We start from the raw sequence: 19,634 nt of genomic DNA, 5'->3' as shown, positions 1-19,634 counted from the left end.
TAGGTCACTCTCAGCAATGGCTTGACTTTTGTTGTCCTGTGTCACAGAGAAGAGAGTTCCTGGCTGTTCAAATAGTTCGCCAAGATCAAAAAAATCAGCTTGAGTTTGACTGTGGGTGGGGGAAGAAGCTTTTCATTCCCTATGGTTTCCAGAAGGTCGCTTTTACCCAGATCAAGGGCAACTAAGTTCTTAGTAGCTGAACTCTGAGAGTGAAACGTTTCTCTTCTGTCCTTTTCTACCCAGTATTTTGGGTATGTGCTGTACCGAACAACACTTCCTGAAGATTACAATGGCTCAATGCCCATCTTCTCTTCATCCTTCGATGGCGTCCGCGACCGGGCTTACGTCTCTGTGGACGGGGTAAGCGTTGTCCTTGAACTACACATCTAAGCCTTGACAGGGGTGGGGCCAGCTACACTTACGAAAGTGGCATTTGAAGCTTTCCTCACGTCTCCAGTTTCAGCCTCTGTCCCTTGGCAGTGACCTTGCTTGCTGATATGGCCCACGTGCTGCAGACTCAGGGCTGTTCTCTGACATTCTCACTCTAGGAAATGTGGGGTCTCCTGAACCCAAGGTCTCCTCTTCCCTGTGTGAGCTCAGCATATGTCACCCAGACTGCTTTTTAGGGACCACATCCATGTCTGCCTAGTACCTGTCACCGTACAAAGTGTGTTTAACTGGGTGTCTCCCCATAAGTGAGATTTTTATATTGTAAAGGTTTGCTCATGACCGTTGTAGCTAAAGGTCACCAAGGACTTGATTTCACAGCATACTACAGGTACATTTTTAAATAGCCTATCAGTCATCAAGTGTGATAGCGCGTGCCTGCTATCCCAGCTGTCAGAAGGCGCAATTGCAAGAGACCAGGCCAGCCGACATCTGTAGGATGAAACCCAGGGTCTAAAAAACAACAACAAAGCTAAGTGCTGGGCCTTACAGGTATGCACAGCCACATTCAGAGCAGTTTAAAGTAAAATACTTTCCTTCTTGGCCAGGAAGATAGCTGGCCTTGCAGGCAAAACACTCAGACACATAAAATAAATAAAATAATAATAAGAAAAAAAAAGGTGTGGCAGCATGCAGTTATAACCTCAGTTCAGGGAGTCAGGGACAAGAGCATGCCATAGGAGCCCGGCCCGCCAGCCTGGTCTCCTTGGCAGGTTCCGGTGTGCAGTGGACCGTTGCTGAGGAATGCCACCCAGAGTTGTCCCTCTGTCCTCTGCACACGTATACATATGTGCTTCCTGTGAACACACACAGTGTTGGGGAGGGCTTTATTTTATAACCAACCGATTTGATCTCAGTGGGGACAAGCCCCTGAGATGTGACCCTGTGCTTGTCATTCCCTGGCCTTCTAGTTGTGTCTTAGTGACCTGTGGTCAGTGCAACCAATCTGAAAACATAAACTCTTAATTAGGGATAGGGTTGGAGACTTAGCTCAGTGGGAGAGCGCTTGCCCAGCAAGTCCAAAGCCCAGGGCTCAATCCTCAGTTCCGGAAAATTAGTTAAGTAATTAATCAATTCAAATAAAAAGTTAGGGATGTGTCGTTGAGAAAATACTGTTGTTCTCTGTGGTTAAGGCATCCTAGCAAGTGAGGTGAGCTGACTCCACCTAACTCCGATCTTATCTGTCTCCTGATTCTATCTGTTCTCTTCTTCACACCTGACTTGGGTTGTGAGATGATCGTGCAGCAGTTCTTCCCCACAAGGACACACCCTGGAATGTCTCGTCTTTCCCAGTCCTTTAAAAATAGAAGTGTAATCTCGACGTGTGAGACGTGGAAGCCAGAGAATCAGAAGTTCCCGGGAGGTGTGGGTTTACAGAGGGCAAAGCCAACCTGGGCTACTCAAGGCCCTCTCTCAAAAAACAAACAAGCAGACACACAAAAAGAAATGAAATGAAGAAGACCTACAAGATGGCTCAGTTGATAAAGGTGCTTGCTGTCAAGCCTGAGGACCTGAGTTCAATCCCTGGGCCCCACGTGGTGGAAGGAGAGAATTGTTTCCAAGTTGTCCTCTGACCTCCACATACAACATGGTACACATGTGTCTACACACCTGTGCGTGTGCATACACGCCCCCACATACAAATATTAAAAACGTATATGCATATATAAACCAAAAAGATGCCTGAACCTCAAGCCCAGTGGTTCACGCCTGTAAATCATTTGTGGATGGATTCAGGAAAGTCTCAAGTTCTGGGCCAGCCTGGGCTACGTCAGAAGACCTTGTTCCCGTTAGACTAGCCCATTCTCAGGCAGAGTGATCCAGAGCTGTGTGTGGCCGTCCTGCCCTTTGGGGAGCAGTGATTGTCAACGTGGCCTGCTGACCTGCGCATGTCTGGACTCCCCTGTGAATCTGGCGACATTTCAGGACAGGGAAAGTGGCAGATCAGCTGTGTACACTGCTGCGTTTCTCTGCTCTTATCCTCCGTTCAGCCTCTGGCTTCAACCCACAGGTCCCCCAAGGCATCCTTGATCGAGACTCTGGGACAGTCCTGTACATTCAGGGAAAAGCTGGAGCCGTTCTGGACTTGCTGGTGGAGAACATGGGGCGTGTGAACTATGGCAGATACATAAAGGATTTCAAGGTAGGACACTTTGGTGAGGGATGAGCCTGTGCCTGAGTGGTCGGGGGAGTTTTGTGCATGCCGTCAGTACTCTAACATGCATCTTTGTATCCGTCTTCCATTTACACAGAAACAGATTTTGAATAGTTTTTTTCTCTCTTTCTTTCTTTACTTTTTCTTTCTTTTTTTGGGGGGAGGGGCAGTTTCTCCGTGTAGCCCTGGGTATCATGGAACTCATGCTGTAGACCAGGCTAGCCTCCAACTCAGAGATCCGCCTGCCTCTGCCTGCAGAGTGCTGGGATTAAAAACTGCGCTACTGTGCCTGTTGGCTTTGAATTTTTTGCTTCTCTCTCTCCATCTCCCAAGTGTTAGGACCACAGCTGCATGCCACCATCCTGTCTATGAAATTCTGGGGATTGAATACCTGGCCTCCTGCACACTAGGCAAGCCCTCTAGCAGCTGAGGTACATTTCCCAGCCCTTCACATTTTGAGGTGTGTGTGTGTGTGTGTGTGTGTGTGTGTGTGAGAGAGAGAGAGAGAGAGAGAGAGAGAGAGAGAGAGAGAGACTGGCCTCCGCAGAGCTGTCACACCTCACAGCAGCTCCCTTTCAGAGACTCACACACTTCACTGAAGCTGCGGAGTGAAGCTCTCTGATTTGTTTGTCTAGAAGACGAACTTCTTCGAAAGGCTCCTTTCCTGCCCAGACCATGAGAGCCTTGAGCTTTGTGAGCAGAATGCTCCCCTTGTGCCTGAGCTCAGCTCTTGTGGAGAGGAAACGGAAGCTGCTCCACCATGCTCTTCCTCTGCTTTGAAAACCCACCCAGCTCATCAGGGGCCCTCCGGGTGTTTGGTGGGCTCTAGTGTGCATGCTTGGACTGGTGGCCTGCAGCAAATCCGTGCTGTGCAAAGCCCTTTGCCGCTGCTCTGCCACTGGCCTGTTGATTGATTGGTCACAGTGTGGCGTTCTAACCAGTATCCCTAGATTATTAAGAAACATTTGTTTAATTTGGGTTTTTGGGTTTTTTTAAACTCATTTAAGGAAAAGTCTTTAAGCTCAGGCTGGGCTGGAAGTCATTGTGTAGGCAAGGACTCAAACTCCTGAGTCACCCGCCTCTACCTTCCAAGAGCTAGGTTTATAGGCGCGGTCAACCATACCCAGTTTTTGTGGAGCTGGGAAGCAAACTTAGGACAAGCAAGTCCTCTACCAGCTGAGCCACATCCCAGCCCAGGAAACTTTTTTATTGGGAGGCGGTGGCCAAGAGTAGTCTGGAACTCACAGCCATCCAAATTCTGAGGTTACGGGGTCAACCACCACACCACCCAGTTCAAGAACATTTGTTACAGTTCTGTAGTGTCCCCAAGGTACTTCCGGGAGTACAAAACGGGGTACAGGCTGCTGTCCCCTGGAGAGAAGGCTCAGGCACTGCCAAGCCTCAGACAGGACAGGGATAGAGGTTCCTTCCTGACCATGTTTTTACTTTTTTTTTTTTTAACATGCATGTGTGTGTGCGCTCATATGCAAGTATCTGTGTATTAATATATGTATGGTCGTGTGTGTGTGAGCACACATGCACATAGGTTAACACTGGACTTCTTCCTTAGTCTACCTCCACTTGTACTGAACAGGGACTCTCAAGTGAGCCCAGAGCTCACATATCACCTAATCTAGTTAGCAGTTTGCCCTGGGGAATTCCGTCTCCTCCTGTATGCCGGGATTACAGTCTGGCTGTCACTCCCAGCCAGCATGTATGTGGGTGCAGGGACCCAACTCCAGTGCTCACTCACACAGCAAGCACTTTACCCTCCCCCGCCCCCAGCCATCGCCCAGCTCCCTTCGGGACCATCTTGTGGGCAGCAGAAGAGCCATGGGGACACATTGCTCAGAATTGGCTCCCTGGAAGCATCGCTTCCCATCCCTGTGTTCAGGCTGACCTTGCTGACCGATTGCTGTGGGCCACATTGACTCATAGAGTGTGTGGTGTGTGGGTCCTGGCACACAGCCCCCAGCCTGATACCGACTGAATCACTAAACAGGCAATCGAGACTGGCTATCAGATGGTATCCTTCAAAGATCCAGGGTTCCGCTAAAGTAGAGAGTGAGCTGGGTAGTGGTAGTACACACCTGTAATCCCAGAACTCAAGAAGCAGAGGCAGGTAGATCTCTGTGAGTTCGAGGCCAGCCTGGTCTATATAGTGAGTTCCAGGGCACCCAGGACTGTTGCACAGAGAAACCCTGTCTCGGGGAAAAAAGGCTAGAGAATGGTTGAGACCTGGCAGCTATACACACACTCACACACACACACTTGTGACCCCAGCACTTATGAGGAGACCAGCCTGGGCTATACATAGCAAGATCCTGTCTCAACACACAAATAAAAAAGCCACAAGTGAGAAATTAGATGAGCAGCCAGGTGTGTCTGCCATCCCAGTGCTCGAGAGGTTGAAGCAGGAGGATTCAGGAGCTCAAGGCTAGCCTCAGCTATATACTGGGTTCCAAGATAGCCTGGAAAACATGGGCCCTTGTCTCAGTAACAGTGAAACAGATACGTCATGGTCATAAGTTTCCTTGTGATGGCTGAGCCCCTGGCCCCTGTGGGACAAACAGGACAACTTCCATCCATTCTGCTGTTCATGTCATCGTCTCATTGCCCCTGACATCCTTTTCTCTCTTTTTTTCTACTTACTTTTTTTTTTTTTTTTGGTGTTTCGAGACAGGGTTTCTCTGTGGTTTTGGAGCCTATCCTGGAACTAGCTCTTGAGGACCAGGCTGGTCTCGAACTCACAGAGATCCGCCTGCCTCTGCCTCCTGAGTGCTGGGATTAAAGGCGTGCGCCACCACCGCCCGGCTCTACTTACTTTTTTAAATTTATTTTTTGAACAATCTTTTATTTTTATTTTACATACCAATCCCAGTTCCCTTTTCCCTCCTCCTGCTCCCCCTACCTTCACCCCACCCCACCCCCATCCATTCCTCAGAGAGGGTGAAACCTTCCATGGAAAGTCAACAAAGTCTGTCACTTGAGGCAGGACCAAGGCCCTCCTTCCTGTGTCTAGGTTGAGCAAGGTAACCCTCCATAGGAAATGGGCTCCAAAAAGCCAGTTCATGTACCAGTGGCCCCACACACTGCCCAAGCCACACAACTGTGCCCCACGTTCAGAGGGCCTAGTTCATTCCCATGCAGGGTCCCCCACTGTCAGTTGGTGAGCTCCCACTAGCTCAGGTCAGCTGTTTCTGTGGGTCCCCCTTTTCTCATCCTCACAATTCCACAGGTATGGTCCTCACAGCTGGGCAGGTGCTCAGACACTCAGGATCAAGGCTCGCTCCCTGGCTGGTGTGAGGAGCAGAGGCTGACCCCTACCTTCTGCACTGGGGTGAATCTTCCTAGATTCCCCTCCTTATTCCTCTCCTTTTCCTTGGTCTTCATTTTTTCCTTCCGATCTAGCGAATTCTGAAGGCAGGGGCATTCTGGCTCAGAGACACCTACTTGCCCTGGAGGCAGAAGTTAGGGTGATTTCGTGGTGATTTGTGGTGAAACCAGAGTGTAGAGAGGTTACCTCTCCCCAGCAAGTTGTCGTTACAGGAGTTGTAGGAGCCGGAGCGCAGCTGCCTGAAAAGCGGTAAGCCAGAACCGGACAATAGACACTGTAAAGCAGAAAGGTTTGTTCAGGGAGGGTGGGTGTTTGGAAACAGGAATAAAGAAGTAACATCCCCTCTCTCACTCCACCCCAACCCCATTCCATCCTCGGAATCCTAATATGGGGTGTAGGTTTACACAGAAGACTAGGGATCCTCTAAGCGGCTGGCCAATGATGTGACCCTGCCCATCACTGCCCCATCTCCAGCAGGTCGTTCTGTTACTAGTCAACACCTCTCTTCCTGGGAGATAAGCTCCCACTCTCTCAGGACACCAGGCTTCGGCCTTTCTTTCTCCCATTAGATTTTCAAGGAAATTCCAATTCCTAGGAGATCCATTGTCTCAGCTGTCTGACAGTCAAAGGGAGGGGCATAAGTCTCTCTGGACTGGAGAGGTGGCTCAGGGGTTAAGAACACTTGAGAAAGGTCCGAGTTTGGATCCAAGGACCCAAGTAACTCCAGCTCCAGGGGATTCAGTACCAAGAGATGCCTCTTCTGGCCTCCTCGGGTACCCACATGCATGTATGATCGCACACACTCACACACAGCCCAGACACACACCACAAATAGAAGTAAATCTTTTTAGAGCCAGGCGATGGTGGCTCTCACCTTTAATCCCAGCGTTCCGAAGGCAGATACAGATCTCTGAGTTGGAGGCCAGCTTGGTCGGCAGAACGCGTTCCAGCACAGCCAGGGCTGCATAGAGAAACCCATCCTGGGGGAAAAAAAAAAAAGACTTATCTGCATTCCTGCCAGGTTGTGACAGCACATCCAGCCTGACCTGGGTCACCTGGCTGTACACACAGCTGAGCCGCACCTCCTGCTTCTTCTCCCAGGTATTCAGTGAAACCCATGAGTCCCTTCCTTCCCTGCCAGCTCATGCTTATGTGTTTTTCCTTTACAGGGTTTGATTTCTAACATGACCCTCAACTTTAGTATCCTCACCAACTGGACAATCTTTCCCCTGGACACTGAGGCTGCGGTACGCAGCCATCTTGGAGGCTGGGAGGCCCATGGTGACAGCCGCCATGATGGACACCTGACCTTCGGCTCTTCCAACTTCACGCTCCCCACTTTTTATGTGGGCAACTTCTCCATTCCCTCGGGCATCCCAGACCTGCCGCAGGACACCTTCATTCAGTTTCCTGGGTGGACCAAGGTATGTGTGTCTTCACGGAAAGAGGTTGGGTCAAGGCTCGAGCACTTGGTTCTCAGTGTCTGAGAAGGAACCTGAAGACTGTGTTGACAGGATGCTGTGTGACGGTGGGAGGCTTTTCTGCTAGGTCACACTCAAGGACCAGGACTGTGGCAGACCTAAAGGGACCCGGTGTCCAGTGTGGAGGTATCCTTCTCTGCCCTGTTTCTTTGACTGATAACTTTCTTCAGTGAATGGCAGCTCACTCTCTTGCTTCCTCCAGGAGGAACTAGGGCCTATTTATTTTTGTCTGTTTTAATTTCATTTATTTATGGTGTGCATTTGCATGTGTGTTTATAGGCACCCGCTGAGGCACACATGTGGAGCTCAGAGCACAGCCCATGTGGGTCCTGGGGATTGAACTCAGGTCACTGGACTTGCTGGCAGGCACCCTCAGCCATGGAGTCATCCATCACCCCATCCCCAGGATCTTCAGATGCTACTTATGAAAGGAGCAGTTTGTCTACATAGGTTCTCCTGTAGCTCAGGCTAGCCCTGAAGTTACTATGTAAGCCAAGAATGACCTTGAACTTCTCACATTCCTGTCTCTACCTCAGTTGCACACCGTCACACCTGGCTTTAAAAATATTTACTTTTCAGCCAGGCAGTGGTGGCGCACCTTTAATCCCAGCGCTTGAGGCAGAGGCAGGTGGATCTCCGAGTTCAAGGACAGCCTGGTCTACAAAGTGAGTTCCAGGACAGCTAGGGCTATACAGAGAAACCCTGTTTTTTAATAATAATAATAATAGGGCTGAAGAGATGGCTCAGCAGCTAAGAGCATTCACTGCCCTTGCAGAGGACCAAAGTTTGGTCCCCAGCACCCACATGGTGCCTCTTAACTGTCCGTAACTCCAGTTCCAGGGGATCTGATGCCCTTTTCTGGCCTTCACGGGTGCTGCTTACACATGGTGCACAGACAAATGCAATAAAATAAGTTTTGTGAAAATTATATAAAGAAACTTGGCAATAAATACATTGAATTTTCTTAGTGATGCCAGGAGGTGGTGGAACATACCTTTAATTCCAGCACTCAGGGAGGCAGAAACAGATGGATCTCTGAGTTCAAGGCCAGCCTTGTCTACAGAGCAAATTCCAGGATAGCCAAGGCTACACAGAGAAACCCTGTATGGGGGAAAGAAAATCTTAGTGCTGAGGTGGAAGGGTGGGGAAAGTTTTTAGTGACAAATTAATTAACAACTGGAAAAAATGTAGATTAAAAAGTATAATAAAAAGCCAGGCATGGTGACACACACTTGTAAAAGCAGTCCTTGAGAGGCTGGAGGCAGGAGAATCAAAAATTCAAAGTTAGCCTCTGATATAGCATAGAGTGAGAAATCAGATAATGACAACTTAGGAGACTAGCAAGAGCAAGACAATGTTTAATATACAACTGTGCAGAAAGAGACTCAGGAATCGAGAAAAGGCAAACCGACTGGGTACTGATTGGCTCATGATAATGCTTTATGAAGACCCCGAATTGTGAGAAATTCCTCAGTTGAAGTTCCGCCTGCCTTGTAAGCGTGGCCTTTCTCTACCCTGCCCCCGGGGACCCCCTCCTTTCTGACTGTCAGGTGGGACTTCTACTCCCACTTCCAGGTGACTCCCTCCACCCTCACTCTTGAAGGAGGAAGGCCCTCTTCTGCCTGCCTTCTTCCTGGAAGCCAAACCGCTGTTCTTACACTTTCTCTGCCTGCGGCTCGTTGACCTTTTCCTCTCTGCTATCTTCTGCTTTGCAGCAAAGAGGCAACATCTTGGGGGGCTCTAGGACCTGAGAACAGGATGTGCAGCCCTGACTCTCACCCGAAGGGACTTTGCCTCCCGGGCCACCTTTGCTTTCTCTCCCTCCAAGTGGAACCTAAGTGAGAAGTGAAGGGGTGGAGGACACCTTTGCGAGGTGGCTCTTCACCTGTGCGGGCTACCGAGCTTGGCTTTGTGCCTAGCACTCTGCCAGCCCTCCTCCAGCTGCTGTGTTGCAGAATGTTCTCTTGTTACTTGAGTTCCAGCACAAAATCCCCAGCTTTGGCAGTCCAGATACTAGCCTTGGCCATCCACAGCAGAACCCTAACCCTAAGAGGCTGGGGTTATAGCCTGGTTGATAGAGGCTTGTCTCGTGTAAGTGGGCTCCGACCTCAGCACCACGTAAAACTAGGCAAAGTGGTGCAGTCCCAGCACTAGAAGGTAGAGAGGAGGATTATAAACTTAAGGTCATCTTCAGCCACGTAGCAAGCTCAAGGCCAGCCTGGGCTACACGGGACCTTGGGTTGACCTCTGGCCTGCACATATGAACACACTTAAGAAGCCTTCCACCTTGTTTTTGTTTTGTTTTGCTTGTTTGATTTTATTTCACTCAGTGTGTTATTGCTGTCAATGCACGGGTGATGTGTGTGTGTGAGTGTGGACTGTCATGATACATCTTTAAAGACTGCTAAGGACATTACCCCTTAAAAACTAAAAGGCCAGCATCCTTGCACAGAACACAGAAGGCCACAGATCACTGTGCCCCAGCCCTAGGCCTGGCTCCTCGTCTGCACTCCCATGGCTAATCTCAGTCTTACCCAAGTTGCGTTTCTATACCTGATACACTTATAATACCCAAGTGTGCGCACACATGTCCGCAGTGGTGCCGCCCGTGATTGTCAACAGAAGGTTACAAGCCGAAAGTCTAGCTAACGAGGAATATTTATACTTTGATCATCCATGCAGTGGAATCATCTGGCAATTAAAAACACGAAATGCATACATGTTACAACACGGGAGAACCTTGGAAACCTTGAGCTAGCCATGTTACAACACGGGAGAACCTTGGAAACCTTGAGCTAGCCAGGCACGGTAGCACACCCCAGCACTTAGGAGGTGGCACAGACAGACAGGTGGCTCCTGGGGTTTGCTGGCCAGTCAGTGAACAGACTCTGCCTCCAAAGAAAACAGGGTGAAGAGTAGTGGTGAGGGGCTGGAGATGGCTCGGCAGTTAAGAGCACTCAGACCCGGGTTCTATGCCCGCACCCACATGGTGGCTCCCAGCCATCGGCAGTCCTGGTTCCAGGAAACCCGATGCCCTCTTCTGGCCTCCATGGGCATCAGGCACAAACATGGTGAACATCTGTGGATTCAGGCAGATATATACATGAAATTAAATATGTTAATAAAATAGTGGAGGGAGGTCGAAGTCAAATTCCGGTCCCCATACACACACACCTACAAGCAAATGTCTCCATGTGTACCCTCCATGAACACAGAGAGAACAACTCCCCATCCCCAGCCTGTGCTGAGGAGCACTTTAACAGAGAGTATGGGGAGAGAGGGGGGCTTTGATCACTTGAGCCTGAGCAGTTCTCAGACTAGGTTATGCTCACTGGCCCTCTGTCTTCCTCCTCCTCAGAGGCCCCTACTGAGGGCCACTTGGCTCCTTCTCCATTTGTTACAAAGGAACTAACATTGTTTAGTGAATGAAATCACTGGTAAACTTGATTCATGAGATAAAAGCATCAGTTCTGATTGCTCTGACTTTTCTGGGGTCGGATGTGGCTTTCTGGTTAAGCAAGCGTGTTCAGCGGATATCAGTGGTAAGGGGTCAGGCACACCTGTCTGTCCACACAGGTCAGCGCCCTGTCTGCACCATGTCCCCGCTGATGGTGGACTCCCTCAGAGAGGCGTGTCCTCTAGGGCTTTGGTCATGGGTCAGATGCATGAGTCATGGTGACGTGCCTATTGTGCTGAGGCAGTGGCATTTATTCTGCTCTTCTCCACCTCAGGTGACATTAAAATATTATGACAAGTTGTGCGTGCTGTAATCCCTGCACCTGGGAGGCAGAGGCAGGCAGAGCTCTAGGAGTTCAAAGCCACCCTGGTCTACATAGTAAGTTCTAAGACACCCAGGGCTATTTAGAGAGACCCTGTCTCAAAAAAAAAAAAAAAAAGCAACAGCAACTATAGATAGATAGATAGATAGATAGATAGATAGATAGATAGATAGATAGAGAGTCATGGGCCAGATATGGTAACACACACCTTTGATCCCAGTTCTTGGAAGGCAGAGTCAAAGGAATCTCTGTGAGTTTGAGGCCAGCCTGGACTGTAAATCAAACTCCAGAACAGCTAGAACTACACAGAGAAACCCTGTCTCAAAAAACAAAAACAAGGGCTGAAGAGATGGCTCGGAGGTTAGGAGCACTGGCTGTTCTTCCAGAGGTCCTGAGTTCAATTCCCAGCAACCACATGGTGACTCACAGCCATCTGTAATGAGATCTTGTGCCCTCTTCTGGCTGGCAGGTGTACATGCAGATAAAACACTATATACGTAATGATTAAATTTTTTTTAAAAAAAAAAGCAGTATAGGCAGATTTTTATGCCCTACCAGCTAGTTCCCAAATAATCACTCAGAGACTTATTAATTATTAATGCTTTTTTATTAAAGAAAAAAATTTTAAATCTTGTACCTAGCACAGTATTGTTACAGAATTTACATGTAACCTTTTATATGGTAGTTTAAGTCTGTTGGTTTCTTAATTGTGAAGAAATTAACTGTAACATACCTGCGTCACTCAAGTCGGCCCTGGTGACTAGTAGACACATCGGCATCAGTTCTCCTGTCGTTTGGAAATTCAGGCTCAGCATGAACTCGTCAGGTAGCTCTAATACCTGGTCTTTGTTTTCTTTCTCATTCTTTTTCCTTCTTTCCTCCTTTTTTTCTCTTTTAGTTGATGTTTAAGAGGGAAAGTACCAGTGTTCAGATTTAAACTGTAATCGTTTGTATATTCAACATTTGAAGTATATTCTATTTTGTTGTACTCTTGTTTCAAATTGTATTCAGGTAGGTTTTCTGAAATATAGAAGTGAAATTAAAAAAAAAAGAATAAGCCCTCCCTTCAATCCTCCAATCCTTACGGGAACACTAAAGCATCCTGCCTGTCAGTCAATCCTGGATTGAAACCTCCAAACCTTTCTTCTTTCTGAGTTGAATGTTTTGGGTGTTTGTTACGGTAACTGACAGTTATCACGGAATACTTCCTAAAATACACAGAAACCAAAAAGCTGTTTTCCTTTTACTACACTAAGCCCTGGGCGAGTCTCAGTGCAACGCCTGCGGCCAGCCGCCAGGTCTGGGAAGGAAGCAGTCAGTCCCCTTGTGTATTCCAGGGGAACTGTTTACAGTCTACCTCTACCTGTGCCCCCACCCTGTGTTTCACCCCATAAAATCAAGCTTTCTCTCAGCTTCACAGCACAGTGGGTCGTGAGTTAGGAGTGAGAACCTTTAACCTTGGGACTTGACCTCTATTTCCCACTTTGAGTCTCCCCTTGACCTCTATTTCCCACTTTGAGTCTCCCCGGGTACACCTAGACTCCCTTTTAGTATAATTTATCGACCCTTGTTTGTTATTTTTGGTTTTTAGAGACAGGTTCTCACTATGCTGCCCTGACTGTCCTCAAACTGGCTACATAGACCAGCCTGGCCCGGAACGCAGAGATCCATCTGCCTCTGCCTCCTGAGTGCCGCAATTAAAGTCTTGTGCCACGATGCTAAGTCTATTTTCACTTTTAGAGTAACTTCTGAAGATCTTAAAACAGGATTGAGGGCCAGGTGTGGTGGTGCATGCCTTTGCCAAGCACTCCGGAGGCTGAGGTAGGTAGATCTCTGAGTTCCGGGCCACACTGGTCTACATAGTGAGACTCTGTTTCAGACAGAAACAAAACAAAAGACGGTATTGAAAGTTTCACTCTAGGATATGGAGAGATGGCTCAGAAGTTAAGAACCCTGGCTGCTCTTCAGAGGACCCAGGTTCAATTTCCAGCATCCGCATGACAGCTCACAACTATCTGTAACTCCAGTTCCAGGGGATCCAACACTCTCACACAGACATACATGCAGGCAAAACACCAATGTATATGTGAAATAAAAAATAATTTTTTTTAAAAGAAAGGAAGCTGCACTCTAAATACTGCTCAGAAGACTGACCTTATCAAGTTAAAACACACGTGCAAACATGCACACATCACACACACACACATACACACGTGCAAACATGCACACATCACACACGCACATACACACGTGCAAACATGCACACATCACACGCACGCACATACACACGTGCAAACATGCACACATCACACACACACATACACACGTGCAAACATGCACACATCACACACACAAACACATACACACGTGCAAACATGCACACATCACACGCACACACATACACACATGCAAACATGCACACATCACACGCATGCACATACACACGTGCAAACATGCACACATCACACACACACATACACACGTGCAAACATGCACACATCACACACACACATACACACATGCAAACATGCACACATCACACGCACACACCTACACACACACACTTGAGTGTACAGATCTATATGATCAACTGAGAAGTAGGTCAGGCACTTCCAATAACTTCAGCATTGCTGTCACCTTAGCATTAGTAACAGAGGACAGGAGTGTGCCGGGGTTGAGATGGTCAGAGATAGGCTTTTTCAGGGACCATAGAAGCTGGGGCTGCCATGGGACAACCCCTAAGCCACTGATTCTTCTGTTATTAATGCTTGTCCCTAAACCCCTGAAGTCACCTCATTAACATAAACCTTTGGGTTTCTTTCTTCTTGATCTTGGGTGACAGGATTTCACACTTAGCCTAGAGAGTCCTTGTCCTGAGCTATATTGGAGGGAGAGAGCCAACTTCCACAAGTTTTCCTCAAAATCACATACATGATTTTGGCATGTATATCACCCCCCCCCAAAAAAAGTAAATAAATTATTCTTTTCTTTTTTTTTTCTTTTTTTTTTTTTTTTTGGTTTTTTGAGACAGGGTTTCTCTGTACCTTTGGGGCCTGTCCTGGAACTAGCTCTCGTAGTCCAGGCTGGTCTCGAACTCACAGAGATCCGCCTGCCTCTGCCTCCCGAGTGCTGGGATTAAAGGCGTGCGCCCCCACCACCCAGCTTAACTCTTACTCTTAATTGAGAGTAGAGGACTGTGGGTAACCTGTCCAGTGGGGCTCCATGCCACCTCTTCGCTGTATCTTTTCATTCGTTTGGACTTTGTCAAACTTTGATTTGATCTGTGTGAGTTTTTGCTTTCTTGTATGTGCACCACAAGTGTGCTGGTTCCCATGGAGGTCAGGGGACGAGAGCATAGGATCCCCCAGAACTGAAGATGCTGGTGGCTGTGGGCTACCATGTGGGTGCCGGGAGCTGAACCCCATCCCTGGCAAGCACAACCAATGTTCTTAACTGCTGAGCCCCTCTTCACCATGTCTCAAGTAGAATTATCAGCAAATATAACCTAGTGAGTTAGCCGAGTAGATATTGAATATCTATGTAGTATGCACAATAGTGTATGTTCGTGTATGTATTTTTTCCTTGGATGAGTGCTAGATTATGCCCAAATAACATGAACAAAGTCTTTTTTTATAGCAAGTCTGTGCTATAGCCTCCAAGTGATTGACAGACCTGTCACCAAACCAGTGGCATACCCAACATTGGTAATAACTTGGAAGAGGAGAGAGATTAAAGACTTAGACTAGAAAGGCCAAGATGCAGAGGTCATGGCCCTCCCCTCTGAGGAGGTACATGGGACTGCAGCTGTGGACTGTGAGCTCAGGAGACTGCGTCTGGTAACAGTACTAGGTCTGAGGCCGTGCCGGTGCTCAGGCAAGATGAGCAAGTATGGGTGTTCAGGTAATGGAGGAAGGTGTGGTCCCGGGATGAGCACGGACAGCTGGGGAGGTGCAGAGGCGGGAACGCGGTGGGGAAGCTGAAAGTTGGAGTGGGTGCCTCCAGGGCTGGCTGCCACGTGTGCGTGTTCACGTAGGGGAAGATTCTAGACTCTGCAGTTCATAGACACAGCACCTCCAGGGCTGGCTGCCACGTGTGCTTGTTCACGCAGGAAGAGACCAGACTCTGCAGTTCATAGGCACAGCACCTCCAGGGTTGGCTTCCACGTGTGCGTGTTCTTGCAGGGAAGAGACCGGACTCCGCAGTTCATAGACACAGCACCTCCAGGGCTGGCTGCCATGTGTGCGTGTTCATGCAGGAAAGAGACGGGACTCCGCAGTTCATAGACACAGCACCAACTAGGGCTCTGTATTAGTTACTTTCTCATTGTTCTTAACACATACCAGAAAAAAGCAAGAAGAGTGCACACTTTTTATCCCAGCATTTAGCAGACAGAGGCAGGCTGATCTCTGGTTAGAGGCCAACTTAGCCTATATAGTGAGTTCCAGGCTGGCCAGAGCTGCATAGTGAGAACTCGTCTTGATGAATAAATAGCAATAAGGGTTGGTTTTGATTTACAGTTTGAGAGTGCAGTCCTCTGCGGTGGGGAAGGCTTGGTGGCAGGCGCTAGGGCAGCTGGTCATACGGCATCCACAGGAAGCAGAGAGGGGAATGTTGGTGCTTGGCCCACTTTCTCCTTTTATTCAGCCCATGGGATGGTGCCGCCCACCTCAGGGTGGGTCTCCCTCCTCAGTTAAACATGTATAGAAACTGCCTTATAGTTACCTCCAGAGATGTGTGTTCATAATGATTGTATCTCCAGTCAAGTTGATGATGCAGATGAAACAGGTTCCCTGTGGAGCATGGCTGGGAGGCTGAAGAGATAGTAGAGTGTGTCCTGATGAAATCATAGGCCTCCCTCCGTACCTCAGCCCTGTCTTCAGTCAGTGCTGTTTATCTTTAAATCTGATTCACAGTGACATGGCTCAGTGACGAAGGTGGTTGCCACCAAGCCTGGGGACCTCAGTCAATCCCTAGGACCCACATGTAGAAGGGGAAGACCGACCCCTACAAGTTGTCCTCTGACCACAGCATGTGCCATGGCACACACACAAATGTAATCAAAAGGTTTAAAGTAGACATTATTTTAGCTCATTTTAAAAACTGAAAAAACATTCTCCTTTGCACTGCCGTGCTGGCGGCTACTCTTAAGATACGTGACGGCTGGGGATTTGAACTTGGGTGCTCACGCTTGTCCAGCAAGGGCTGTCATCCACTAGGCCATCTTCCCAGCCTGTTTATGTATGGTTGCATGTAGGTAAAAAATTCGTCAAAACTAATGCATAGCAAGTGAAATCAGGAGCTGGTCTCTAAGACTGAAAACAAAGGCTCTGGCAGAGATGGAGCTGATAAAGGCTGGGGAAACTCTTATGGCTTCTGCCTTTCAGGACAGAGGGAGATAACAGATCCCATGGTAAAAACAAGAGCAGAGCAGTTCTGAGAACTTCGAAACTGCTACCCTTTTCTAAATGACTTAATCCAACAGACAGGCAGTTATGAGTCGCTGACCTCCTGTGGGCCGTGCACGCAGCGAGCTTTGCCTCAGTGTTGTAAGAAGGCTGCTCAGATCCACCCAGGAGCACAGCCCCTGCGCCAGGTGCCAGGGTGACCACTAGAAATTCCCGACAGTCCTCCTGCTGGGGCCTCCCACATGCGGAAATTCCAATGCCCACACTTTCCATCTTAGGTTGCTATGGAGATCATTCTCAGACTGTAGACTCTGTTGTCACTGTCCCTGGGGAGGGAAAACTGAAGTGGAGACCTGCCTGAGGACAGACAGCTAGGAAGTGGGAAGAATAAGACGCGAAGCCACGCCAGAAAGTGGTGCTGCATGCCTTTGATCCTAGCACTTGGGAGGCAGAGGCAGGTGGATCTCTGTGAGTTCGAGGCCACCCTGGGCTACATGAAATTGATCCAGTCTAAAAGAGAAACAGAGCCAGGCTGTGGTGGTTCACACCTTTAATTCCAGTATTTGGGAGACACATGCCTTTAATCCCAGCACTAAGGAGGTGGAGACAGGAAGGGATATGGCTGGATGGAGAGAGGAACATAAGAACGGAGGAAACAGGAGCTCAGGGCAGTCAGTCTGAGGAGGCAGTCTGAGGACAGGATCGCCCCTTTGGTCTGAGCATGGGTAGAGGTGAGAACTCTAGAGGCTGCCGCTCTGCTTCTCTGATCCTTCAGCTTTCACCCCCTGATAGCTGACTCCAAGTTTTTATTAAGAAGTCCAATTAGAATCCATGCTACATAAACACAATAACATGGACACTCTGCTGAGTAGGCCCCCGCCCCATACTCATCTTTTCCCTTTCTGTTACTTAAGCTCACTATATGGCCCAGGCTAGCTTCAGTCTCAAAGCAGTCCTCCTGCCGTAAGATGCTCAAGTGCCAAGATGACAGTGCCCCCCGCCACACACACACCCTCACACTCATCTTGCGTTGTTTGGAGGACGGTTCTCCGACTGTGGGCTTTATGCACATCAGACAACATAGCTAAGCCCCTCTGTGGGGCAGAAAGCAGGGACTCACCTGCTGGAGGATGTGGCAGGGAGGGCTGCTGTACAGACGGACAGCACCTAGGAGCCAGAATAGACGCAGAATGTGCTGAGATGCTCCAGGACTGAAGCCGCTAGCTTCTGGAGTCTGGGGCTCCAAATGCATTTTTGTTGCAGCAGGGATTATCATTTGGGGTAAGCCCTGCCATTCTTCTCTCCCAACATGAGATAGTGGGATGCAAGATTGAGGGTGCCCGATCCTCAGCCTGACTCGATGGGACACCCCTTGACCCTTCAGTACTACTGTTTCCATGGCTGATGGTTTCTCTCTCTCTCCTCAGGGTCAAGTGTGGATCAACGGCTTTAACCTTGGTCGGTACTGGCCCGCACGGGGCCCCCAGGTGACCTTGTTTGTGCCGAGACACATCCTGACGACTTCAGCCCCAAACAACATCACGGTGCTGGAACTGGAGCGTGCCCCCTGCGCTGATGGGACCTCAGAGCTGTGCACCGTGGAGTTCGTTGACAGGCCAGTTATTGGCAGCTCCCTGGTCATCAGTGGCTGTTTTCCAGATCGGTCTGGTCAAGACTCGCAGCTGAACACTCTGTGATGACCGTGAGCCTCTAGGACCACAGCCTGCACTGGCTGCTTGGGTCATCCTTTACTTGCTACAGTGGAAGATAAATTTATGGGGTGTGTGTATCCTGCTGGTATCTCTACAGCCTCCCATTGCCTGGCCTCCCACTCTTGTGGCCGCCAGGAAGGCCGAAGGGAGCGGACCTCACAAGAACACGCACACCTGGAGTGGAGAGTTGGAACAAAACTTGAATAATGTCCCTTTTGATTTGAAACAATCATGTCTTTCTCCTGAATAAAATTTGTACTCATGTGGTGATGGCCCTGTTGTTAATATCAGGCGGGTACAGAGCTCCATGGTCTGACTTAAATCTCAACTAGACTTGAGTAGGCTGGGTAAAGCCACTTCACTAGCTTGAGGTTCAAAGTGGGTAGAAGAGAGTCCTGGTTTGGACTAGCAAACGGCTGCTTTTCTGGTCCTGATGTGACTGTTTCTGAATTTCTGTGTCCTCCACTGGGTAAGAAATCTACGGTTATACAAACCACCTAAATGATTAACAGTTGCCCCAAGTAGGTGGTATGGTCGCTCTACACAATTGAATAGGGTTGTGTGTGTGTGTGTTCATGTATGTATGCAGATGCATGTGTATAGGTCAGAGGTCCATGTTGGGTGTCATTGCTCAGGAATGTCTTAGTGTCTAGGCTCATGTTAGATTTATAAAATATACTGCTTATGTTTGAGGCCCTGCTAATGTGGGGCTGGGATGTAGCTACGTTGGTAAAACAACATGTTTACCATGCAGGGAGCACTGTGTCTGTCCCTGAGACTCCATAAAACCAGGCATGCTACTACACACCGGTAGTGGCATGCAGGCAGTTCCAGGTTCCAAGTTCAAGGTTCTCCTTTTTAGTGGGCTCAAGGCCTTGGGCTACAAGTAACCCGGTCTCAAAACAGTGACTATGATTATATCTGAATGGCAAACATTTGAGTAGTTTGTCCCTTTTTCTCAACTATACTTTAAAGGGGGGGGGGGCATGCAGGCATTTGCAACCACACCCATGTCCAGACATGCTCACGTGATCGCATGCATGTGATGGGCAGAGGACAATAAGTGTTGGTCCCTGCTTTCCACCTTGGTTGAAACAGGATCTCCGGTAGTCCACACACGACATACCGCAGACTAGTTGGCCTAGAAGCTTCTGAGCCTTTTCCTGTCCCCTCCTCCCATCCCTCCACAGGAACCTCAAATTTGCCGACTCATGCACACTACTGCACCCAGGTTTTACGTGACTCCCCGAGGTCCAGACTCCAGTCCTCACGCTTGTTTGGCAAGTGCTTTTACCTACTGAGCCTTCTCCACAGCCTT

At 48.8% G+C, this 19,634-nt stretch overlaps 1 protein-coding gene across 1 annotated transcript in view; it reads left to right on the top strand.

The window, feature by feature from the left end:
• Positions 1–18,580, top strand: part of Glb1 (galactosidase beta 1) — a 78,626-nt gene extending 60,046 nt beyond the window's left edge. The window contains exons 13-16 of the mRNA XM_041677071.1: positions 244–360; positions 2,459–2,590; positions 7,109–7,363; positions 18,032–18,580. Coding sequence (XP_041533005.1) covers positions 244–360; positions 2,459–2,590; positions 7,109–7,363; positions 18,032–18,301 — 774 coding nt within the window. The 3' untranslated portion in view covers positions 18,302–18,580. The remainder of the gene's footprint in view (positions 1–243; positions 361–2,458; positions 2,591–7,108; positions 7,364–18,031) is intronic.
• The last annotated feature ends 1,054 nt before the right edge of the window (positions 18,581–19,634 follow it).

This window comes from Microtus oregoni, unplaced genomic scaffold (assembly GCF_018167655.1).
Source record: "Microtus oregoni isolate MIOR12 unplaced genomic scaffold, Mior012 000028F_ref0000031, whole genome shotgun sequence".
Lineage (NCBI taxonomy): Eukaryota > Metazoa > Chordata > Mammalia > Rodentia > Cricetidae > Microtus > Microtus oregoni.
This window is presented reverse-complemented; position numbering and strand designations above follow the sequence as displayed.